We start from the raw sequence: 25,580 nt of genomic DNA, 5'->3' as shown, positions 1-25,580 counted from the left end.
GGTATTTGATGCAGCCTAGAAGGTGGCAGCAGGGAGAACCTGGGAGAATGCAGAAAAACACAGAAGTAAATAAGCAAGCAGCTGTTTGCTTGGCAAAGGCAGCTGTTTAATGAGCAGGGAATCTCTGAAATGAGCTCTTGTTCAGCACGCCCAACAATAATGCCCAACTGTGTGCAAAGCCCTTCACGTCCACTGTGTATCTTGGTCTTTTCTGAGCTGGAAGGAAAGCGAGGCTCAAGGGACCTCAAATGGATCTTTCTTGAGAGACCGAGGCTGAGCCCGTCAAAGGTTCTTTTTCGTAGGCAAGGGGGCTTCTAAAGGTGGTAGAAAACAAGGAAGGAAAAGACAACCTGATTTTAATGTGAACACTTTGAGATCCCTTTCTCACGGCCTTTAGGAAGACCTGTCACATGGTGGTCATTGACTGGCTTCTTCACTCCCACGAGGGCAGTGTGTGTCCAGGGGCTGCCACAGGGTTGGGACAGTGCCAGAGACCAGAGCAGAGAGTAACTTCACCCAAGCTCTTGATTTTGAACACCACCCATATGCTGACAACCCCCACGTTTGTCATTTCAGTCAAGGTCTTCCTCTCAACTCAGATGTTCATTTGTCTTGCCCAATATCTGTGTCTTGGATGTCTGATCTCAAACTCAACGTGCCCCTAAATCAAACTCTTGACTTTGACAAAAGCCCTCTGCCCTTGGCCAGTTCTGTTTCTCCTGAATTCTTCCCATGTTCATTGTTGTGGCAACCCCATCCTTCCAATTGTGTCAGTGTGAGTCATCCTTGAATCTTTCGCTAAAGATTAATTGTTTTCTAAATAATTAGAAAATCTCATCAGCCTCTGTTTACCTCCAGTATCAAAGCCTTCCCACTGCTACCATGGCCCAAGCCCCATTCATGTCTATTAGGTGGCTGCACTGGCCAACTGGTTGACCTCTTGCTCCTGCCTTTGCCCACTCCAGTCTATTTCTACAGCAGCCAGAAGGAGCCTATGGAAATGTCAGTGAAATCAAGGCATTCTTTTCTCTCAAATCTTTTATGAAATCTCCTGCCACTAAAAGGAGAGCCAGTCTCCTTCCTCAGAACCATTGGTCTCCTTACTGGATGGTGAATGCCCAGTAACCACCTTATCACATATGTTTGCCTCTTCCTTATTCTGCTGTTTCCAACTCCTCAGTGGGCCTCCTGCTCCCTCCTGTCACCAACAGTACCCTAGGCCATCTCTCAGTGAAAGACATAGGTAAAGACTTGCCACCAGTCCAGCCCATCCTAGCACTTTATTAATTCCCATAAACAGGTGCACGCTGGGAAATGCATATATAAGTAGCTTTTTCTGATGCATCCTTCTTTCTTTATTTTCTTTTTTAAAGATGTAATTTGCTTATTTGAAAGGCACAGGGGAGAGAGAGAGAGAGAGAATGAATCTTCCATGTGTTGGCTCACTCCCCAAATGGCCACAGTGGTCATGGCTGGCTAGGTCTAAATCCAGCAGCCAGGAGCCAGGAGCTGCTCCCTTGCAGTGCAAGGACACAAGCACTTGAGCCATTCTCTGCTGATTTCCCAGGCACTGGGAGCTAAATCACAAGTGGAACAATGGGGACTACAACTGGCCCCCATATGGAAATGTTGGCCAGCACTGCAGGTGGGCAGCTTAAGAAGCAGTACCCAGTGCCAGCCTCCTCCTCTCTTTCTTATAAAGCCTACCCATTTGTTTCCCTAAGGCTCTGGTATTGGAATTCCCCCTTTGCTTCACTGATTAAAATGTTTCTTGCACTTTGGATGCCAATCTAGGTCTAAACCTGTACGTAGCAGAAGGAATAAAGCCCGGCTTAATTTACCAGGTTGAGGCCTCCGATCCAGAAGATACGAGACGCAATGTACCACTCAGTGTAAGTCTGCTTGGGGAATGGAAGGAGGGTTTGTCCACTTGGGCTGTGGCCCAGCAGCCAGTGCCCTGAGTCTTGATGGGATGGGGTGGAAGGAAGTTGGATTGTGGCACCAGGTACATTGTGTTGCTCACTTCTGAAAAACAGAAAGTAGGGGGTAGTTGGGGCAGGCAGGTGGGATCTGGAGACTGACTGCCACCCCCCACCCACCCATCCCAGCCTGGGTTGTGGCTTCAGGTGATCTCAGCCAATATTTCAACTTCTCTGGGCTGTTTTCCCGTGTGTGACACAGGAAGGCCAGTGGGGCCTATGGCAGTCTACTTAATACTCACTGAGCATGAGTCCTGGCACATAGAAGCTACATGGTTTTTGGAAAACTGAGATTGTTAAACATCTACCTATATTGTATATAAAGTAAGCCCTAAACAAACACTCCAAAGCCGGGCATTGATGTAGCTTTTTTGAGAGATGGACCAACCTGCTTGGAGCCAAGTTTAAAACAAAAAATAAAAACTAAAAAAACTTTAGAAATTCCAGGTTCTGGAGTTGGAGACTGGGTCCTGGAGAGAGGGGCATCGTGGATTGATCTGAGATAGCTGCTGTCCCTCTAATCCCTTTCTAGTCAGTTTCCTTAATGGAACACTGTTACAGCCACTGAATTCCTACCTTCTTTGTAGGCACAGATGCCCAGCTCCTTCTTCTGCCCACTAATGTGCTTTGCACAATGCCCTGCAGCCAAACAGCCCCTGTTAGAGTGGGGAAAAAAAAGACTCTGCCAGCTAGCCTTGAGGCAGTACTCTTACCAACCTGCCTTCCACAGAAGAGAACCTGTAAATCATGACCTGCAGGAATTGTTAAGACCAGGCGCTGTTTCTACTGCCAGCTATATGATAGGCAGCTTGAGCAGGAGTTCTTCTAACAGGATGAAGTGAGCCTTGGGAGTGACCTCCCGGACCAAGATAGCATGGTCCATAGGTCATGGGACAAAGCTGTGGCAAGAAGGTTAGATACACCTTAAAGCTAGGGGAATGTCTGTTTAATTAAGAATTGATCCTCCCCCTAATCAACTATGTAAAAATCATCAAAATAAAATAATAAAAAAGAAATGATCCTTCTGTCCAAAATTTTAGAAAATCATTCATTCATTCATCCATTCAAGACTCATAAGCTTCGTGGAGAAGAGGTCTGAGTGACCTTCTGGCTTTTGTGGTTTTATCAGTTGCCAGGGAGCCGTGTTTTAGCAGTACCATTCTGAGCCCTGACACAGCTTACACCAAAGAATTACAATTCAGTATCATTACTGGAAAGTTTGTATAAGATGATGTAGCAGAGGCAAATTAGAAGGAACTGAGTAGTAGAGACAGATATTGGTTTTTAAATCTATTTTTTTTATTGTTAATAACATTGTATTATGTGATACAGTTTTATAGGTACTGGGATTCCCCACCCTCACCCCTCCTAAATCTATTTTTAAATTTATTTCCAAATAATGCACATAGAGCAAGGTCATGGACCTTTTAAAAACACCTATTAGACAAAGGATGGCTCCCATAGGCAACAACTACGGTAGGTGGTGCTTGTTTTGGAAATGAAGGGTGGCATGCAGGGCTTGGCCCAGTGCCTGGAGCTGTGGTTTCCATGTGGAGGGTGGGGGCTGTTTGGGCAGGGTGTGCTCAGTTGTGGCAGGAAGGGTTCACAATGTGTTTCACACCTGTGCTGGAATGAGCTTCACAGAAAGCCCACAGCCAGCCTGCGGGAGCAGGGATTAGGAGCTGGAAGGGGATTTTCTCAGACTAGAAAAAGGTGGTAACAGTTCTGGAAATAACTTATCCTGGCCTTTGTACTTCACTGTTTCATTTGGGGCACATAGTGACAAATTTTGCTCTGTACGGGGAGAAAGGAGATGAGTTCATCTGCTATTGGCCTTTGGCTGTGAAGTGAAGCCACCATCAGTGCTTTTGTTTTGTTTTTTTTTTAAATATATACACAAATGCTGTTGGTCTGGGATGTGGTTGGAGCGCCGGGATTTTTATTTGTCTCCAAGTCATCTCCGGCGTTGCCAGGGTGAGAACTGTCGCCCTAAGACATTGCCTCCCCGCAATTTCCCCAAGGTAGTTTGAACACAGAGAAGAGTAAGACAAATTTAACCAAGAATTTTACTGGAAACATGGCAAGGTTCCCAGCCGACACCCTTAACAACCACAGACTTACAGACTTAGGAGAGGAAAACATCACACATATTGATCCGAGTCAAGTTTCCTTGGACTTTTGCAGTTACAGATTCTGGGGGGTCTGAAGTGAGTGTGGGAATCTGCATATTGGCCAAACGCTCCTGATGATTGGTTCTTCTGGTCAGAAAGGCAGGGGACACACGTGTAGAAGTGTTTCTCAGATTGCGAGGTTGTTATTTGGGCGGCTTTCAACAAACAGATGGGCTGCTATGAGAACACCCAGCTGAGCCCAAATACCATCTCCACAGGTGACTCTGATGAAGGCTGCGTTGTGATAACCAGTGAATGGACAAACTCTAAGAAAGCAGCGAGTGTGCTTCCAAAGCCCGGAGCCCCCTCTCTTTGTGCTGGAAATCCTAACTGGTGGGGGCTCGGGGAGCCATCTTACTTGTGGCAGCAATGGAGATTGAAGAATGCATTTGGAAAAAACAGCACTAGGACGTGCTCTAAAGCCCTGACTTCTTAGAATGGCACATCTTACAACCCTATTGAGCTGAATGAAGTGAAACTGGGTTACAGATAGGGGCTAACCCAGGGACCCCTGGGATTGATTACTTTTTTAGATGCGTTTATTTTGTTGAAAGGCAAAGTGGTAGAGAAAGAGGGAGAGACAGAGAGAGAGAACGAGAGACCTTCTATCCACTGGTTCACTCCCAAAATGATCAGAATGGCTAAAGCTAAGGATTCGGAAACCTCATCCAGTTTTTGCATGAGTGTCAGAGTCCCAAGCGTGTGAGCCATCTTGTGATGCTTTCCCAGGAGCACTAGCAGGACGCTGGATCAGAAGCAAAGGATACGTGACGCTGGCATTGTAGGTGGCGGCTTAATTTACAGCAGCACCACAACACCAGCCCTACTAGTATTTTTTTTTTAAGATTTATTTTTTATTTTTTATTGGAAAGGCAGATATACAGAGAGGAGAGACAGAGAGGAAGATCTTCTGTCCGATGATTCACTCCCCAAGTGAGCGCAACGGCCGATGCTATGCCGATCCGAAGCCAGGAGCCTCTTCCGGGTCTCCCACATGGGTGCAGGGTCCCAAAGCTTTGGGCCGTCCTTGACTGCTTTCCCGGGCCACAGGCAGGGAGCTGGATGGGAAGCAGGGCTGCCGGGATTAGAACCGGCACCCATATGGGATCCCAGGTTCCTGGTTCCCGGCTTTGGATCGGCACAGCACCAGCCGTCGCGGCTCACTTGGGGAGTGAATCACCGGACAGAAGATCTTCCTCTCTGTCTCTCCTCCTCTCTGTATATCTGACTTTGTAATAAAAATGAATAAATCTTAAAAAAAAAAGATTGATTTATTTTCACTGGAAAGGCAGCTTTACAGAAAGAAGGAGAGACAGAATGATCTTCCATCTGCTGATTCACTCCCCAAGTGGCCGCGATGGCTGGAGCCAGGAGCTTCTTCCGGGTCTCCTATGTGGTTGCAGGGTCCCAAGGCTTTGGACCACCCTTTACTGCTTTCCCAGGCCACAAGCAGGCAGCTGGATGGCAACTGGTGCAGCTAGGACACAAACCAGCTCCCATATGCCATCCCAGTGCATGCAAGGTGAGGACTTTAGTTACTAGGCTACCGCACTGGGCCCAACCTGTTTCCTCTTAAAAGCATTTAGGCATTGGCCTATTACCCACTTGGTTCACTTTCCCAACAAGACAACTCAGGTAGGAACTTGTGCTGGGAAGTTTTAAATGGCAGTACGTTTTCCTCCAAGGCACCTCTTCCTCTTTCTTCCCTGCCTCTCATCTCAGAGCTGGCATGGGGGTGGAATACAGAGAGAGAGAGAGAGAGAAGTCTGCTAATTCCTCCGTTTAAACCTAGAACTATACTAGGATTTGTGGTACACCAGGCTTGTACCTGGCCAAGGCCCAGCTGGAAGACTTTGCTGTGTGCAGCCATGGCCCCCTGGGTGGGCCTGGGACCCTGGGCTCAGTACCTTATGCTATTCTCAACACTTCTTGCCCTAGGAAGAATAAGAATTTTTAAAAGATTTATTTATTTTTTATTTGAAAGACAGAGTTACATGGGGAGAAAGGGACTTAGACACACACACACACACACAGAAAATCATTCTTTGGCTGTTTTGCTGCCTAAATGGCTGCAATGGCCAGAGCTGGGCAGATCTGAACACTGGAGCCAAGGGCTTCTTCTGGGTCTCTCACCTGGATTCAGGGGCCCAGGACTTGAGCTACCCTCAGCTGCTTTATCAGTCAGGGAGCTGGATTGGATGTGGAGCTGCTGGGACTCAAACCAGTGTCCAGTGCCCGCATGGGATGCTGGTGCTGCCAGCAAAGTCTTAGTCTGCTATGCATTGGCGCCAGTCCCAGAATAAAACTTGCATATCATGAATTTGAAAGGTGTTTCTTTCCCTCTTGAAACAGCCCAGGATGACCTGCAGGAGATGGGAAGCTGAATTTTGCCATCACTACAGATGGGAAAGCAAATGACAGCCACAGTGATTCAACTACAGTAGATTCAACTGCCTGCAGGTGGCGTGTTCCCCTACTCCACACCCCAACGCCCTGGGAGCTGTCATTTTCAGGGAGGCTGGACCAGTCCCCTCCCACCTGCAGCGCAGGAAAGATGGGCTCCTTGCCTTTCAAATGGAGGCTTTTGTGTCCCAGAGCTGTGAAGGGACTGCGAATAGAGAGAGCTGGGTGGTGGAAAGGGGGTACCAGCAGGCAGAGCCAGGACGGTTGTCTTCCAGCATTTGTTAACTGAATTGATCTGCTGACTCAGGCCTTCTCAGCCAGTCCTGGGGCAGAGAGGGGCTGCCTCAGCTTTTCATTCTATTTAATTTCTGTTTTCCAAGAGTGAATATCAAGGGAGCAGCTCTGATTAAACAACGCCTTAAAAAGGAGGGAGAGTGCCAGGTTTTACAGAAAGCCTTTACTGCATCGCTGGCAAACAGCCACACGACGCAGTATTTTCAGGCTATGGATATTACCTCCTTTCTGAGTACAAAAGTGCTATTCCCATTAACACAGCTCATGGGTTCAGGGAAGGGAGAAATTAGCCTGGTGGTATAAAAGGTGGGGGATGTGTGTGAATGAAGATTCCAGGAAATCAACCTCTTACTGGAAACTGGAAATTCTCATGTCCCTAGTTGCCTGCTTCTCCACCCTCTTTCTATCAGCTACAGCAGTTACAGGTTCTTTTTTAAAAAATTATTTGAAAGGCAGAATTTCACACAGAGGAAGGGACAAAAAAGAGATCTTCCATCTGCTGAGTACCTGGCTCAGTGATCTACGGCTTTGAGGCTAGAGCATCCCTCACCCTGGCAGGAAGTGATGGAACCTTTTAACCTTATAGCCCTTTGGTACAAATAAATATGAATGTTGAAGTCTTGGGAACTGTGGTGGCCCTTCCTGCAGTACTGCATGAGTTGTCATCTAATCCTTCCAGTAGCGTGGAGAAGCCATGGGTGGCATCTTCCCTAAGTTGTGGGCAAGGATGGAACTTGTCTCAGGTCTGATGGGGAGGACCAGAACTGGACCCACCTCTGTTGATGGTGTTGACTAGAGCCAATACCTAGACTCAAAGCCAAGAGTTGTCTGGAGACAGAAATGAGAACACAAGGACAGGGTTAAGGAGCCTGCACTTAGAGCCAGCCCAGTGAGGGGCAAGTGTGTGCTTCCTAAAACTAAAGAAGGATCCAATGACCATATCCTCCGGGCCCAAGGCTCACAGCAGCAAATCCAGAAACTTCCTGGCTCTACAGCCACCAAGTCCAACAACTGCCCATTTAGACCTCATCTGGACCCCTCAAGAAGGTTCCATCTGCCAAGATTATTAAGAGAAATGGAAACAACACAATTTCTGGAGAAAGGTGTACTGGTATGCTGGTTTAATTGCTTTCCTCCTCTTTGTGCTTTAGTATTTCCTGATTTCTCCTTCGAAGAACTTCAGGATGTCTGCCAATGGCACCCTCTTCTCCACCACAGAACTGGACTTCGAAGCAGGACACAGCAGGTATCCTTGCCCATGACCTTTCTGCAAGAACTGTTCACCTGAAGCCAAGGAAAACGTGAGGGAGCAGACAGCACAGATGGGTGTAGGGCAGTGAGCCTCAGAGGCAAACAGGGCAGGAGACGGTCATCTGAGAGGCTTGTTTCCCATCCCAAATCTTCATCTGCAGGTGATAAGGGTGCCCATCACCAGGGCAATGGTTCAGAGCTGTCTCTGGTGTGGGCAAAATGAGGCAGTAGGGCAAATGGACTGCTGAATGCCAGAGCAGCGTGGAAGCAAAGCAACAGGGCTGTGGTCTAGCAGGTGAGACTCCTGGCTCTGCATCAGGTGCAGGAACTAGGGCTTGTTACTGATACCCATAGGAGCCTCATTGCTCCCTTGTGAGTGTGACACCTGCTTTGCAGAATGGGGACCGCACAGAGCGTGCCCTGTGGCTGGCCTGAGCAAGAGGGCAGGCCTAGGAAGTGGTAGCTGGGAAGAGCAGCTGCAAAGAGAGACATCCGCCCCCCCTCCCCCCCCCCCCCGCCAGAGAAGAGGAGTGGGAGGGGACACAGCAGGTGTGATGTCTGCTGCCATTACTCCTCCAGTCCTGTGTGCTGCCCCGCGCCCCTGCCCCAATTCCACTTAATCTGCTAGGAAGGAGTATCAGCAAGGTCTGGTCCTTTCCCTTGGAACGTTCTCCCCTCCAACACCACCCCCCCATTCCTTCTGGCAGTTTCCATCTCATTGTGGAGGTGAGAGACAGCGGCGGCCTAAGAGCCTCCACTGCACTCCACGTGAACGTCGTGAACATCAATGATGAGATCCCTCGCTTCACCAGGTAAGGCCAAAGGGCAAACAGAGCTCCTTGGCTGGCCCTGGACACACCCTAAACAAGGCAGGGGGTGCCCTCTCTCTGGCTGGAGGGAAAGAGAGAGAGTGAGCTCGTCAGGGCTTTTTACAAGGGCTTCTGTCTTCCACCTCCTGCCCTTCTGCATTTGCACTCACCATGGGACTATGGAAATGGCTGAAGATAACAGTGGACCCGCAATGTCCCTGATGCATGGATTACCACTGTGCCCATGTCCAAGGTCAGTACCAGACACACACTCTATTAATAAAATGCACTGGCTTCATGACAGCAGAATCTTGGAGTGTACTCTGTCTCATTCTCAGGGTGACAGTGTCTGTTGTTTTACATATTTATTTATTTTAATTGGAAAGGTGGAGTTGCAGAAAGGGAGACAGAGAGAGATCCTCCATATTCTATTTCACTATCCAAATGGCCAAAATGGCCAGGGCTAAGCCATTCCAAAGCTAGGAACCTAGAGCTACTTTCAGATCTCTCACTTGGGTGCAGGAACCCAAGGACTTGGACCATGCTCTGCTGCTTTCCCTGGCACTTTAGCAGGGAGATGGATGGGAAGCAGAGCAGCTGGGACACAAACCAGAGCCAATATGGGATGCCAGAACCAAAGGCAGAGGCGAGGTTTAATCTACTAGGCCAGTGTGCCAACTCTGACAGGTGTGTTCTAATGGTGCCTAAAGCGGCACCTGCTCGTGACTGGGAGTAAGGGTGGGTGTAGGGGTGGAGAAAGGCCCCCATGTTTCTTGCTGCCCTGGTAAATCCAGAAGGAGACCTGGCTGCATCTGATAGCTCCACTAGGCAGAGCAAGGGCAGGAAGGGGAGTGTGTCTAGGAGGGGACAGCCTCTGGGAATTCCAGGCATAAAAAGGCGACAAGAGGCTGTTGCAGGTGGCATTTGGAGGAAACAATAGGACAGTGAGCTGGCAAACGACCTTTCATCCAGCCCAGTTGTCTGAGTGCGGGAACCGTGCCTGCCTCTAGTCCCAAAAGGTGTGTGAGAGCCAGTCACGAGGGAAACAACCCTATCACCTACCTGGTTTAACTGCACTAATGGCTGTGAGTAAGCAGCATAGCAGTGAGCCCTGGGGACACAATGATCTGTCACTCAAAAAAAAAAAAAAAAAAAACAATGAAAGCGCTCATGCTGCAGAGCTAGGTAGAGTGTTTGCAGAAATAGGCTGAGATGGCAACAGTTCAGGTCACCCTTTTCCCAGGTCGACCTGTTGCCGCTTTGCAGATCAACCACCCCTGGGAGCCTTCTGGATGCCACACTAGGTCCAGCCCAAGAGTCAGCATGCAGGGAGGAGTGGCACATGTGCTCTCACGGGTTGCTGCCCATCAGTGCCCACTGCTAGGTCAGGATCCTTAGAGGACAAAAGGGGGTTGTACTGACAGGTGACTCACGTGACAGGTGACAGTCCAGGCATCCCAACCTGGATCCATCAGCCATGTGGGTCCTTCAGAGACAACCCGCCCCCTCCTCCTGAGGAAGGTGATGGCTATGTGCCCTCCACACCCACCCTGTGTGTAAAATGGGGAGGCAGGTTAACAGGGTTGTAAAGGGGAAAACAGTCCACTTTCCCTAGGACAGAGCCTGTAAACCATCTGGATTGGACTCTATCTTCCAATAAAACAATTGATTTTGACCAAGAGAAAGCCCGGCTCGTTTGGATGTGAGGATGTGCAGAGGTCAGACTGGAGCACTCTCAGTTTTGATTTGTAGGATGAAACTATTAAGTCCTACATCCAGAAAGACGGTGTGTCCCATGCAACTGTCTAATTTTCTTTTTTGAAGCATTTAGCTTTATCTCAAACAGAATTCAGTAGGTGGCAGCAGGCAGAAGGAGGATTTGGGGCAGGATGTCTCCCTGACCAATCAGGGCCAGCCCCATCCCTCGTTGTCAAACAAGGCGCTGGTTCCGAGGGCTCTCGTGGTGCTCTTGCACTGTAGCTCCTCCTTTCCCTCAGTGCTCACTACAAAGTGCTCAATTCAGGGTTAACACCAGGCAAGCCTCAAGGAAACTAGGGACCTGTGGAGAGGCAGTCCTTCTGGCTTTATGAAGGAATATAGGCGTTTGTAGAGTCAGTGCAGCCAAAGCAGGTGCCACCTCTATTGTGGGAAATCACTCGCCATTTGAGCCCTTGGTGGCCAGTGTCCCACTGTTTAGTGAGCCCAGAGCGTGCCTTCCAGGAGTCTAAAATCTTGTTATGGGTGAACCTGACTTCCACCTGTTTGGCAGAATGTTTTATTTTAGGGTGGTCAGGTGGGACTCTCCCTCTCCTTCCTGTTTCTTTTCTATTTACTCACAGTCCTTTCCCACTTGCCAGTGTCATGCACACCACAGACAGTGAATACTCAGACCTAAAGGAAATCATTCATGGCCACCCTTTGCCGTGAACATGACCTTGGGCCATCACCTGTACCTCATCCAAGCTCTCTGGTGTGAAGGGGTTGGGAGAGAAGAGTGCAGGTGTGCAGGTGGTGTCAGACCTGTTCCCTCCCCGCCCCGGCCTGCCCCCCCTCTCTGCTTTGCATGGATCTCTGGCTGCACCTTTATGATGAATGATGTATTGCACTTGGACATTGGACCCCCACAAAGATTTTATGCTGTGCCAGGCTCAGCTTCTCTAGACCAAACAGCCTGGGCAGTCCCCATAATGGGACCTGCTTTCCTGGTGTAGCCAGCATGGAAAGGATGTATCACAGGCATTTTGAGCCGGGTGCTTCTTCATGATGGGGCCATCCTAGGTCCCGCTGGGTGCCTAGTGACATCTCGGGCTTTTTTACTCCTGGAGGCTGATACCAGCTGCTTTCCCCCGAGCTAACCTGGTGCCACTCTGCCAACTAATCACACTTGTGACCCTTCTGGAGGTTCACATGGCACACAGGCCAGGCTGCCAGGCACGGAAGTGGAGAGAACAGCAGAGAAACACTCTACACAATGCCAGCCAACAATACTGATCGCCAACACAAAATGCACCCCTGTGCTGAGACCCACTTCCTTGAGAGGAGGGAGTGTGTGTGTGTGTGTGTGTGTGTGTGTGTGTGTGTGTGTGTGTAGGGAGGGATTGTCCCTTCTGGGAGCCTGTGATGTTCACCTGTGGCCCTGGGCAGGCGCATCAGTGATCTCTCTATTGGCAGCTAACAGAAGCCACTCACACAGAATGGGCAGAGAGGAAGTGCACAGCCAACTATAAAGGATCTGGGGTCTCCTTTGTCTCCTGGCTCTGGATTAGTTCCTGCCACCCCTGCCTCTTTGATCCGACCCATTTTGCCTGTTCATGGGTGGGATGGGAGCAGGGAGAGAATCACCCTGGGAAGAGGCTTTGGCAGCTAAGCATGAGGGGTATGGGTCCTCCCTTGGTGGACACTGGGTGAGAAGGACCAGTGTGGTGGAAGAACAAGATAACTGCTCCTCCTGATCTGAAGGTGCCCGCAGGAGGTCACTGCACAGGTTGGGGAGAGGTGATCTAGAACCCCAGGAGGAGGAGACCAGATGGGGAGGCACTGTGGTAAGGGACTGGTCCCAACCATTCTCTACCTGCTGCTCACCCTGCCTGGATTCCCTCTTGTTTCTCTTCTTCGGGCTCTACCTACCACATAGGAACAGGATGCTGTAAAGCTACAGCAATGACCCCAACTCCCAAAATGAACATCCTACATCTTTGTCACCACCACAGGCTGTGTGGACATCATCCTTGGGTGGTCTTTTAGAGCTGGTGTCTCTTTAAGGGGATCCTACACAGGAAAATCGCAATTCCGGAAACTGGGGAACTAGAGATGACTGTCTGCCCCAGCACTGAAATTCAGTCCTCCACCCCTCCCCTTGCAGAGCTAAAGACCATACTTCCCTCAGCGCATGCATAATGACCCAGTTTACCCAAATGGTGTAGTTGCAGCTTTTGACCTCTCTGCTTCACTACTGCTCTTTTCCCAAGGTAGTGGAGGTCTGAGAAAGATGGGTAAGCCAAAACTTGACCTGTTGTCCTTGGAGCACTCTGCCTGACCTTGTTTCCTGCCAGGGGTGGCGAGAGTGCGCCTACCACTTAGTTCAGAAAACTGACCTCCCAGGGAATCAACTAGGAGAGGTGCACAACTTCTGTGCATGAATTCTGTATCCTCGTAAAGGAAAACAACAACAAAAATAAATATAGATAAGCAGTGCTGCAGCTTTTCTGGTGTCTTCTGTATTGGGAGCCAAGAACAAACAAGACAGCCTGCAGTCCTGAGCCTTGTATCCAAAGGCATTGTGAGAAGAATTCAGAGGATTTTCACATAAATGTCAAAGGGATGAGAGAAGACAGCCAGGTAATCGACTATGCTTGTCTGAAAAGATGCGAACTCACAGACTGATGTGAAATGGCATCAGCAGGTGCACACAGAGCCTGAGACCATGGCCCTGTCCATTGTTCCAATCACGGCATGATGCTTTCTTTGCATCCACGGGGATGTGATCTTGGCAAACACAAAAGTCGGTTACCCTTCTTTTCAGCTGCTGTGTTCCCCTGGAGCCTGTTGATGCAACTTAAACAGCTCAGCGCTATATTTAGCACTCACCAAAATACCCAACCGCTCCGACTCCACTCTCCCGTACCCCTGAAAATGAGCTGTGTCTGCTGTATTTCTATTCCAGCCTGACACGGGTGTACAAGATCCCAGAGGAGCTGACTGTAGGAACCATTGTGGCTAATATCACTGCGGAGGATCCTGATGACAACATTTCCCCCAGTCACCTCCTCTACAGCATCACCACAAGCAGCAGCTATTTTATGATAAACCAGTGTAAGTTACACACACACACACACACTCTGGTCTGGGGTATGCATTTCTGCCTGTCACCATCCTTGGTCACCAGGATCACAGGTGTAGTAGCAGCAGGTGGCAGGGAGGGTGAGGGGATTGAACAGAACCCTGTATCAACAGCTCTGTCACCTTTCGCCTTTGTAGAGATTTCCTTTATCATCCAGGATTGGATTCATGGCTGAGATTCCTTACAACAAAATACAGATTAACAAGAGAAAAGCATACACATGCAGTCAGTGTAAGTTTCAAGTGACAGAAGGGAATGACCCAAAGAAACAAGGAACACATGTAGATTTATTTATTTTTACAAAATTTAGAGTGAGCAAGAGAGAGAGAATCTCCTATCTGCTGCTCACTCCCCAGATCTGTGCAGCAGTCATGGGAGCCAGGAATTCAGACTGGGTCTCCCATATACCCAAACACTGGAGCCACCCCTTGCTGCCTTCCCCATTGTGTATTAGCATGAAGCTATCACTGGGAGGATGATGAGGCTCCAGCTCAGGCACGCTGATCCAGGATGTGGGCATCCCGAGCAGCACTTAGCTATCGCACAAAATGTTTTGAGTTGTTGGAGAAGTGCATTATTGCGAAGTACGATTGGAGGATGTGAAGGGTATGAGCTGACGGCCATAAACTAGGAAAAATGAGCAAAGCTTGTCTGTTCACATCTGGCTCCTCTGTGTGTTCCTGGATAAGAATGCACCTTTATGATGGGGAATAGGGACCCTTACAGATAAAGGTCTTTCAGCCAGTCCAGAAGAAATCCAGAGCTACTTCAGGGCAAAAGGACAGGATAGGGTCAAGGCACCTTCCTGCTCCCACAGGTTTCCCACACACCAAGGTGACATACCTTGAGACAGCATGTCCTGAATGCCATCTTGTTTGAGAAGGGCAGCAGTGTGAAGATGGCTGAGTTACCTACTGTCAGGGTGCCCTAAAGTTTCCTAAAAAGAGACTCTAAACCAGTATCAAGACAGACTGGAGCCAAATACATAATTTCAAATTCTCACACAGCCATACATTAAAAAAAGAAGAAATAGATGATATTAATATTAACAACGCACTTCATTTAACCCAAGAAATTTAAATACTACCCAGGAGCCAGGAATTCCATCAAGTCTTTTTGTGGGTGGCATGGATCCAAGTTCTTGGGCCAACATCTGCCACCTTCGCAGGTGCATTAGTTGGATCAGAAGTGGAGCAGCCAGGCCTCAAAGCAGTGCTTTGATGAGGGAATCTGATGTTGTAAGTGGCAGCTTCACTCGCTGTGCCACGAGGCAGGGTTCCAACTTGTTTTAAAAGGGTCACGTTTCAACCTTTGCCTTTTAGTGACTGGTACAATCCAAGTGGCCCAGAGGATAGACCGAGACACAGGTGAATTAAGACAAAACGCTGCAATTTCTCTGGAGGTTCTGGTGAAGGACCGCCCCGTGGGGGGGCAGGAGAACCGCATGCAGGTCACCTTCATCGTGGAAGATGTCAATGACAGCCCGGCAGCATGCACCAAGTTCATCTTCAGGTATCCGCACTGGAGAATGGGCAGGGGGAGGCGGGACTGCACCTTTCACAGTTTGGCTGGCCTGCCACCCTGGGGCTTCTCTGAAGAAGGGGGATAGAGAGGGCTGTGACTTGCTGCCTTACATGGGTTTGAATGATCAGTTTTGTGTCTAGGTTTGTCAAATTGTCCTCCTTTTTCCTTCCCTCTTGTTCGTGTGCCTTCCTCTCCATTCTTTCCCCTCTCCACTTGCAAACCCTGTTTGGAATTATTTTTTTATTTTGTTCCCTTCTCTAACACATTCATCTCTGCTCAGGCATAGTGCCACAGAGACTTGTTAGACCCTCCCTGGACTGTCCCTTCACTCTCCAGATTGCCACCCGTGGCCAGATGGCGCTGTTAGTTAGTGGGTATAGTAGATGCTCGAGACTTAGGGTTAGTAACTAGGAGCTCCCCACAACATAAACCGGCAGTAAGAGGAATAAATCAAACCAAGACTTGCATAAAACCTAAAAAAGCCTGCAATTCGTTTTGCACAACCTAATTGCTCATAAGCAAAAGGCAACCAGAGGGAGAGAAACACAGGCCTAAGTGGGATCTGTCTTATTTTGTATATTTGGACTTTTGCTTACTTGTTTGTTTTGCAGTCTATTCAATGTTATTTAAGAATAAAGCCTCCCCCTGCAAAAAAAGAATAAAGTCCCTTGTAGCTCTGATTGGTATGTGCCCTTTTGAAAACAGTATTGCCATTCTACTAACTATTTGGTCAAAAGGTCCCAAGATTAATCACTGCTTGGGTTAGGTCTGTGGTCTCATGGGCTCTGGATTCTGGGAGCACCTGGAAGCGGCTCCTGGATGTTGGGGAGCCTTGCTCAGTGACTGCCGTGCTTCTCGGAGCTAGCTCAAGAGTTCAGTGAGTTTCTCCCAGGTGTCCCCAAGAAGACACTTTCCTGAGTCTGTCTTCAGCTTTTATAAGTTTGCTCCAGGTGACTTTGGGCAGGTGACTTTTTGGAAAAAAAGCAATACTCACCGCTTGCACCATCCCCAGCAGGCCACGAATGCGTGGCCCCAGGTTACAGGGAAAAAGTGGTTCAGAGCAATGTCAAGGCCCACCCAGGAAAGGTGATACCTACAGATGGGAGGGGGTATCCATTGTTGGCATAAGCCTTTAAAATAAAATGAAAATACAATAATTAAGGTGATGAGGATGGTACATAGTGTAAGGTATCCTGCAGATCCAAGGTGGGATATTGAGAGGAATGACTTAAAGGCATTGAAACAGGATCCTTCTGGTTGTGGTTTTAAAAATAGTCTGCAAAGAGCCAAGGGCAGAAGCAGGGGGACTAGTGAAGAGGTGTCTGCAATAACTATGGATTTGGAATTAAAGTGGCAGTGTCTAGCCAAGAGCCTTCAGTCTGTACTTTCCTGGGAAAAATACTGAATCATCATGTTTCTCTGTCAGCGTGCTGGTGCCTGAAAGAGCAGCCAACGGCACGCTGCTCCTGGACCTGAACCCGTTCTGCTTCGATGAGGACAGTGATGCACCGAACAACAAGTTCAACTTCAGCACTCCATCCGGAGCAGGGAGCAGCGGCAGATTTTCACAGGAGCCAGCTGGCTCTGGAAAAATTGTGGTCAGTTCACAGTCATTGCATCATTCCTAGGGCATCAGGGAAGCTGGTCCAGTATGCATAATACCTTTGCTGCTCCACAGAGAGCAACGGCCAAGGTAACCTCCTCCCAGAGTAGCTGTAACTGACAAGCTTAATAGAGACCTTGGCTCCCCCCTGCTCCTTATTTGACCCAGTTTGTGCAACTGCTGACAGAGCCCTTCCAGACCCATGGATGTCCTCAAGATTACTCAAGCTCCTTTTTGCTAGGAGTACTCGTTCCTGGTCCTATTGAGGTATGAGGGAGAGGAGGCAGAGCCAGGGAGCCAGGATGGTGCCTTGAAAAAATCCGCACCATAAAACCACGAGACACTCCCAGGAAAATGAGAGAAAGGGGTGGGTGGTAGCACCCTCCACAGCAGCTCCATGGAGGGCAGGGGGACAGCCCAGACCTGGAAGAAGCAAGGGCAGAAGACATGGGTTTCAACAAGCTGAATGAGACCTTGACTCACAGGGCTGCTGCAGGAAGTGGGAAGGAAGGATAAAACATGGAAGGGCCGAGGACTTGAGCGGGGTCTCAGGGATGATGGCCCACAGCCCACTAATCCTTCTCTTCATTGCACTTCCTTCTCCACCTCGCATCCCAAGCCTTCTTCAATATCTAAGAAAGTCTTGGTGATTTTTACTCATAGTGTTACCCACAAAACAATGACCAAGTTTTTCTGTCCAGGAAATTTATACATGTTCACTGTAGAGAATTCAGAAAGTACAGAGAACATCAACCATCAGTGAATACCACTGTGGATGCTTTGATAAATTTTTCCTCTTGCCTTTTTTTTCTATGAATATATTTTATGTGTATCTTACACATATATTCTTAAGTATCATTTTAAAGATATATTTGAAAGAGAAAGAGAGATCTTCTATCTGCTGGTTCACTCTTTGAAACGATCATAAAAGATAACCAGGTCTGGGCCAGACCAAAGCCAGGAGCCAGAAAATCCATTCTAATCTCTCAGTTGCTGGCAGGAGCTCAAGTATGTGGGCCTTCTTCTGCTAACTTCCCACACATATTAACAGGAAACTAGATTGGAGGTGGAGCAGCCTGGACTCAAACTGGTGCTGTGATATGAGATCCTAACATTGCAAGAGGCAGCTTAACCCACTGCACCACAATGGTGGCTCTGCTTAAGTATTTTAAATAGTGCTTATGGGATTCGTTGCCATGCATTTCTTCAATAATCTGAAGCCATGAGCCTTTGCTGTTGGGCACAGGTGCCTAAATGAATTCCTTAGTTCATAGATTCCCTCCCCTGCTGAATTCATTTGAGTTAAATTTCCTGGCAGTGTGCAAAGGTACGATCGGGCTTTTTAAAGCTCCTCATATACATGGGTAAACCGCTTTCCAGAGGATTGTGCCAATTTACATAACCACAAGTAGCATACGAAAATGTCTGCCAGCTCAATAAATAGCATTGTTTGTTCGGTATAATCGAAGATCCTTGTTTTAATCCAGTTGATTGGCGATCTAGACTGTGAAGATCCGAGGAATCTGGCAGCTGGCAATGAGTACAGGATGATTATCCAGGTGCAGGATGTGGTCCCTCCATACTACAAAAGCAAGTATCATCTTCTTTCTCTCTTTTTTTAAAGTTTTACTTTTATAGTTTGAGAGAATGAGAAAGAGCACATGAGAGAGGGTATCACCTGCTGGTTTCTCCCCAAATGCCCACAATGACAAGGTGGGGCCAGGTGTGGGTGGTGGGGACTCCATTCCTTGGGGCATCACCCCCGTCTCCCAGGATCTGCATTTGCAGCAAGCCAGACCTTGGTGCAGCAGTCGCTCTGACAAGGGATGCAGGCATCCTACTAGGCTACCTGCCTGCCCCACAAGTAACATTTATGATTTCTTTCACAAGGCATCTTTACTAAGGGGCAAGGACCAAGCTGTGCTAGGCAGCACTAGGTATTGTGCTACATATTTTCCGTCTAAAATTGGGACCTTTGTTGAAAAAAAAAATACTCTTTTCAATTAATTTCTTTTTATTTAAAAGGCAAGGGAAAAAGGATAGAGAGAGATCTCCCATCAGCTGACTCATTCCGCCCCTCCCTCACATGCCCACAACAGGCTGATGGGTAGGCCAGGCTAAAACCAAGAGCCAGAAACTCAGGTACTCCACATGAATGGCAAGAATCTGAGTGCTTGACCCTGATGCCTCCCAGGGTCTTCGTCAACCGGAAGCTTATTTCAGGAGTGGAGCTGGAAGTTGAACCCAAGCACTAGGATATAGAGTGTCAGCATCTTAAGCAACGTCCAAACCACTACGCCCAACTCCCACCCCAGGGACCTTCCATTTTCTTGGCTGAGTAACAATGAAAAGTTTTTAAAAGATCTCTCTGTGATTGATTGTATCCCTCCGCATAAAGACACTGTCCATGTTTTTTGTCAGTGATTTTTTTTTTAATCAGGGAAGGCAAATATTTTCAATATTACTTCCTTGGTGAAAGCTCTTGAGTGAATCCTGTGCCTGTCAAGTTCAAGTCCTTTGGCTTGGCATACAAGGATTTGATGCTCTGGCTGCAGCTTAGTCACTCCCTTTCAAGCCAACACCTCCTCCTTTCCAACTAGAACAAAGAACTTGCAGCTTTCCCCAGTGACTTATGCAGTTTTCGACCTTGGTATTTTTGCATGTGCCCTGAGCCACCTTCCCTTTTCCACTCACCATTTGACTCCATCCGGTTAGTCTACATCTGCCCTTGCTCAACTTACCCAACCCCTGGCTTTTGCTGTAGTGACCTGTGCATGTGTTAATCTAAAGGGCCACACAATGGAGGGTAGGAATGCCTGAGTTGTATCTTCCCTGTAATGAAGCCAACATACAGAAGCTGTTTAAAACTTCGAGGGGGGTCAGCATTGCAGCCCAGAGAATGAAACCCCTGCTTATCATACCAGTATCCCATATCTGAGCGCCAGTTCAAGTCCCAGATCTGCTTCCAGTTCAGCTTCCTCTTAATGTATTGGGAAAGCTGCAGAAAACGGCCCAAGTGTGTGGGCCTTTGCCACCTATGGAGGAGACCCAGATGGAGTTTTGGGTTCATCTTTTCAGGCTTGGACCACTGGCCATTGCAGCTATTTGGGGCAAGGGTGGTAGTGAATGGAAGATGTCTCTATTTCCCTCTTTCTGTCTCTTGGCTTTTTCATTCTGATATACAAGCTGGCATATCAGATTAATCCTTTGCTTGCAGCTCTAGGTTTCCCACTTGGGTGCTGGTTTGCATCCCAACTGCTCTGTTTCTGATCCAGATCCTTGCTTATGGCCTGAAAAAAAAAGCGGAGGATGGCCCATATCATTGGATCTCTGTACCCATGTGGGAGACCTAGAGGAAGCTCCTGGCTTATGGTTTTTGGATTGGCTCAGCTGTAGCCCTTTTGGGAGTGAACCAACAGCTGGAAGATCTCTCTCTGTCGCTCCTTCTCTGTGTAAATCCAGCTTTCAAATCACAATAAATCTTAAATAAATATTTTCTTAAAGAGTTAAGGCAATGAATAAGGATCATGATTTAAAATGTTTTCTTGTCCTGTTTTTAGATGACATCTACATTTACGTCCTCACAAGGCCAGAAAATGAGTTTCCTCTGGTCTTTGATAGGCCATTCTACGTGTTTAATGTGTCGGAATTGAGACCAGGTATGTGGCAGACAGGACAGCACACACACTTTCTGGGTTGGGGACCTCAGCGGATGTACGACCATTGTGTAGGACACCCAAGCCTTGGGGCTGCAGTTCACAGCTGACACGTGTGCCCACAGTGCTGTCTATTTGTGTTGAAGTTGTCCTTGATGCCAAGGAGCCCTGCTTGTGGAAATGTGGATTTTGAAAACTGATGATTCAACTGCATTTCCTTGAATCCCCTGATTGCCGCCTGTCTGTTTGCCTGACTCTGCTAATCCTCCCTTTTGGTACCAGGCTGTTTCCTCTCGGTCTCCACTGGGGTTTTTCATCCTGCTCACTTGGAAAATTAGAATTTAAAAATAGAGAAAAGGCTTCCCTTTTCTAAATATTTTCTTCGCTGGAAAACCAAAGGAAGACATGGTCTCTTTCTCTTAGTGCTCTCCATCTCGCCATGGTGTCTGCAGGCCGCACACTCTCCACAGCAATGTCTTTCCATGTCGTTTTCTCCCATCCCCTACCACCATTTTGGAGGTGCTTCTGGTAGCAGCTCCCTTGGACAAGCTGGTTTGTAGAACTCATGCATAACACAGCCTTTCATTTGAAGATCACGAATGCAACTTCCAAAGGAGGGGAAAAAAAACGTCACTAGTTCTAAACCAAATCCCACCTTGTAAAATGACCTTTACTCTATTTTACTGTCTTTTTTTGAAGATGGTCTCCACTTCCTTCCATGAAGTTTTAAAACTAAACACAAAAAGAAGGTTGAGGGGCTGGTGTGGTTGTGCAGTGGGTTAAGCTACTTCCGGTGACACTGGCATTGCACATGAGTACCAGTTCAATTCCCTGCTCCTCGGCTTCAGGTCCAGCTCCCTGCTGCTATGCCAGGCAAAGCATCAAAAGATGGCCTGAATGCTTGAGCTCCTGTCACCCATGTGGGAGACCAAGGTGGAAGTACAGATCCTGGCTTAGGCCTGGCCCAGTCCAAGCCAATGTCGCCACTTACAAAATGAGCCAGAAGTTGGACGATTTCTTTCTCCTCCCTTCATCTCTTCTCTCTCTTACCTTCCCATCTGCACCAATGTCTGCCTTTCAGTTAAATCTTTTTTAAATAAAAATCTTTGTTTAAAAAAAGTACAAAGAAAGTTCTTTCCTGTCTTGATACCTTCTTCTGCAACTAATACATTCAACAGGAATTCATGGTCTCACTACAGATGAGTCACACACTTGGTGCCAGGGCCATAGAAGTGAATAGGAGCAGGTAAGAACAATGGATGAGAGAGCTTCTATCAGCAAGCCAAGCAGAGCTGCAGCAGCCTCAGCAACACACAAAGTGCAATAGTATCTGCAGTCATCTATACTCCGTAATCATCAGTTGCTAAATTTCCAGAAAATGTATTTCCCACCCTTCATCAGGTTTACAAGAGCAATTCATGCTCAATTAATAGAAGATGTAAACCTTACAAGAGATAGTTTTAGACCACTCAGCTGCAAAAAAAGTCTCTGTGTCAAGGTGGACACTCTTTGCCTGGTGTTGACGATCGCAGGAGAATGGGTGTCTTGGCGTCCATATAAAGCCATGAATTGTCTTCTGCAGTTCCTGGTGCTGTATGAACACTAGAGCCCACTACTTAGATGGTGCTTATTGGCATTATGTGACTTTAATAGGACTGAAGGCATAAGGCACACATAGTTGAGACAACAAGGAGGTCTTCAAAAACCTTCTGCCTGGTGGTGGGGAACCTCTGTTCCCAGATCATGCTCCACTCTGCACTGTGCTCCTGCAAGCAGGACTCACCTCCAGGCCTTTGTATCGACAGCTAGGACCCGGGTTGGACGGGTGCACGCGACTGATGCAGACTTCCCCCAGAGCAGCATCGAATACTCCATCTCCACCGGAGGGGCCAGTGTCCAGTATCCGAATGTGTTTTGGATTAATCCCAAGACTGGAGAACTGCAGCTAGTGATGAAAGCAGACCATGAAATGACCTCCGTGTATGTCCTCAGGATCCAGGCCACCAACAGTGAGGACAGGAGCCTGGTCACTGTGAGTGTTGCTGCCCGATTGATTCACACCAGCCCAGCTGATTGATTCTTGTTGATTCTGGTGCCCTTGAGGTGTGCCTATGGCCATGGGAACGCTTCCCAGGATCCTTCCTGCAGGTGGAGTGGGAAATGAGCAAATGACTGTGAGAAGCACAAAATGGGCAGCTGGGAAGTCCACAAAGCCATTTTGTGATTGGAGGTGCCCCCTGTGGCCCTCTGCATCTCTCTTTGCTTTAGCCAGGGGCGGGCTGTGGGAGACACAGGCCCAGATGTCGACTGTGGTTATATAGCTCTATGCCTCCCATGCAGCTTCGGCTCATTTCAAACCCCGTGCCCCCAGCACACATATGCCAGGTGGGGAAATGTTACATTGTTCTCGTGCTTCCAAACCGTGGTGGCAGAGACTTTGGGAAAGGCAGATTCTAAGTTAGTAGGATAAGGATTTCCCCTGTACTTCTGTCTTGTTCTGGAGTGGTGCCAGCACTCTTGGTCCATTTAGTTTTACTTATTTGAAAGGTAAAGAAACTGAGAGGGAGAGAAGGAGATAGAGAGAGAGGTCCCATTTGCTAATTCATTCCCCCAAATGGCTACAACAGCCAGGACTCAACCAGCCCAGCCAGGAACCAGGAACTCCATCCACATCTCCAACATGGGTGGCAGGAACCAAATACTTAGTCCATTTTCCACCACTACTTTTCCAGGCACATCGAACCAGCAGTATGGTTTGGAATGCTAGTGTCATTGGTGGTGGCCTAACCCGCTATACCACAATGCCAACCCTATCCCATAGCCATCCATTAAATAGCAAGAGTCTAACAGATTCATGCTGTCAGTGGTTAGGATTATCTGAGATGAACACGGCAGCCACAAAGATACAAGGTTTTTGTTTTTTTTTTTTTTGGACTCTTCCACTAAAGTGAAAAAAGATGAAGGCAATATGGACTCTTGGCAAATAGCAAGCAGCCCTGTGTGATCCAGACAATGACCACTTCAGAATCAGGAGACCAAATTCATCTTCCCAACCTTGAGCCCAATTTGTCAAGGGGGTTTGGATATGCTTATCTCTGGGGTTCCTCTCACCACCTCTTCAATGGAGAGGCGCTCTGATGCACAATGCCTGGATAGTCCAGCTCCTCTGATGACTTGCTTTGAGTTCAAGGGATGATGTTTGTAATGATATGAGTCTCCACATTGCTAGCTGAGGCAAGGGGGATAGCTACAGTGTTTGCCATGATGGGACTTTATTTTTGAGAAAAATGAATGGACTTCATTTTGGGAGCAAACTCAAGTGAAAATTTCAATTTATTCCCAGACTCAGAAATAGCGGAAATCCCCCAGATTTCAAAGGGTTGAATGAAAAATGACTCAAAGCACATGAGCTTTTAAAAAGGGTGATGAACTAAATGATCACATACGTCCCTTTCAGGGCTGACATTCAATGATTCTGGCTTGGCAGCCTTCCCAGTCTCTATTCCAATTCACCAGGCATAAAAGGCCGTGATGAAAGGGAACAGGCTGGCCTCCGCTTGTGGCAGGTTCGCTCCCAGTTTAGTGCCATGAGAAAAGCCCGGGTTGCAGATGGGATCCTGACTTCCTGTAGCCCACTCACTCTAGCTCGGTTCTTTTCAGCCCCAGTTGCCAATTAGAATCAGCTGGGGAGCATCAAAGCCATGCCTGGGCCCCACCCTCTAGGGAGGTGGGTCCAAGGAAACAGAGCCCAACTTGAGAGCTGCTGCTCTGTGTGGCAAAAGTGGAGATTGAGCCTTTGGTTCACAAGGGGCAGTGAACACAGCAGTGCTTGGCATCACTGGACATCAGAACTCATGCTGGGGACCTAGCACAGTAGCCTAGCAGCTAAAGTCCTTACCTTGAACGCACCATCATCCCATATGTGCACTGGTTCATATCCTGGTTGTTCCACTTCCCATCCAGCTCCCTGCTTGTGGCCTGGGAAAGCAGTCGAGGACGGCCCAAAGCCTTGGGACCCTGCACCCACATGGGAGACTCAGAAGAGGTTGCTGGCTCCTGGCTTCAGATTGGCGCAGCTCCAGCTGTTGCAGCCACTTGGGGAGTGAATCAGCGGATGGAAGATCATTCTGTCTTTCCTCCACTCTGTATATCTAACTTTGCAATAAAAATAAATAAATCTTGAGAAAAAAAGTAAATTCATATAAAAAGAGCTTGTGCTGGAAAACCACACCTTATTGTCTTCACAGGGCATGTGAGAAGGGGATGTGGGAACGTCCATTTAGTGCATGCACACATGTAAAAGCAGTGGGGCCAGCATGTGGCACAGCACATTATCTACTGCTTACGATGCCAGCATCCCAGCAGAGGTGGTGGATCTGAGTCCCGACTAGCCCTACTTCCTGCTAGTGCACCTGAAAAACATTGACTGATAGTCCAACACTTGGGTTCCGGGCACCCATGTTGGAGACCAGAACTGGAGTTCTTGGCTCCTGACTTTGGCCTGGCCAGTCTTTGGTGTTACAGCCATTCAGGCAGTGAGCCATCAAATGCAAAATTTCTTTCTTCCCCTCTCTCTTTCACTTTGGTTTTCCGATTAATAAACAAAGCAAGCAAACAAACAACAACAAATCCCAGCAGCATGGGATCAGGAGCAGAGCAGACCTGTATTCAGATTCTGGCTTCACCCCTCCGGCTGAATGGTCTGAGGTCAATCATCTAACTTCTCTAAGCCTTTATTGCCCTGTCTGTGAAATGGGACCCTCATAGAAGATGAAGTGGGCTTTATGTGGGGCGAGTACGTGGCGTAATAAATCCTTGGCTAGTTTTCTGTAATTGAGAATGGTTTCTTGGTTGCTGCTCTAGGTGACTGTGAATATCCTTGACGAAAATGATGAAAAGCCAGTTTGCATTCCAGACTCCTACTTCCTGGCTATCCCTGTGGATATGAAAGTCGGCACAAATATTCAGAATTTCAAGTTGAGGTGCACCGATCTTGATTCCAGCCCCAGATCTTTTCGTTACTCCTTTGGTCCAGGTACAGTGCTTGGCT

At 48.0% G+C, this 25,580-nt stretch overlaps 1 protein-coding gene across 1 annotated transcript in view; it reads left to right on the top strand.

Annotated features, from left to right (window-relative positions):
• Positions 1-25,580, top strand: part of CDHR3 (cadherin related family member 3) — a 51,474-nt gene that overhangs the window by 12,588 nt on the left and 13,306 nt on the right. The window contains exons 4-13 of the mRNA XM_041001924.1: positions 1,795-1,892; positions 7,999-8,093; positions 8,806-8,910; positions 13,571-13,719; positions 15,070-15,259; positions 16,698-16,869; positions 18,362-18,464; positions 20,435-20,533; positions 22,336-22,562; positions 25,394-25,565. Coding sequence (XP_040857858.1) covers positions 1,795-1,892; positions 7,999-8,093; positions 8,806-8,910; positions 13,571-13,719; positions 15,070-15,259; positions 16,698-16,869; positions 18,362-18,464; positions 20,435-20,533; positions 22,336-22,562; positions 25,394-25,565 — 1,410 coding nt within the window. The remainder of the gene's footprint in view (positions 1-1,794; positions 1,893-7,998; positions 8,094-8,805; positions 8,911-13,570; positions 13,720-15,069; positions 15,260-16,697; positions 16,870-18,361; positions 18,465-20,434; positions 20,534-22,335; positions 22,563-25,393; positions 25,566-25,580) is intronic.

The sequence above is a fragment of the Ochotona curzoniae genome, unplaced genomic scaffold (genome assembly GCF_017591425.1).
Source record: "Ochotona curzoniae isolate NIBS_2020 unplaced genomic scaffold, NIBS_Ocur_1.0 scaffold_2476, whole genome shotgun sequence".
NCBI lineage: Eukaryota > Metazoa > Chordata > Mammalia > Lagomorpha > Ochotonidae > Ochotona > Ochotona curzoniae.
This window is presented reverse-complemented; position numbering and strand designations above follow the sequence as displayed.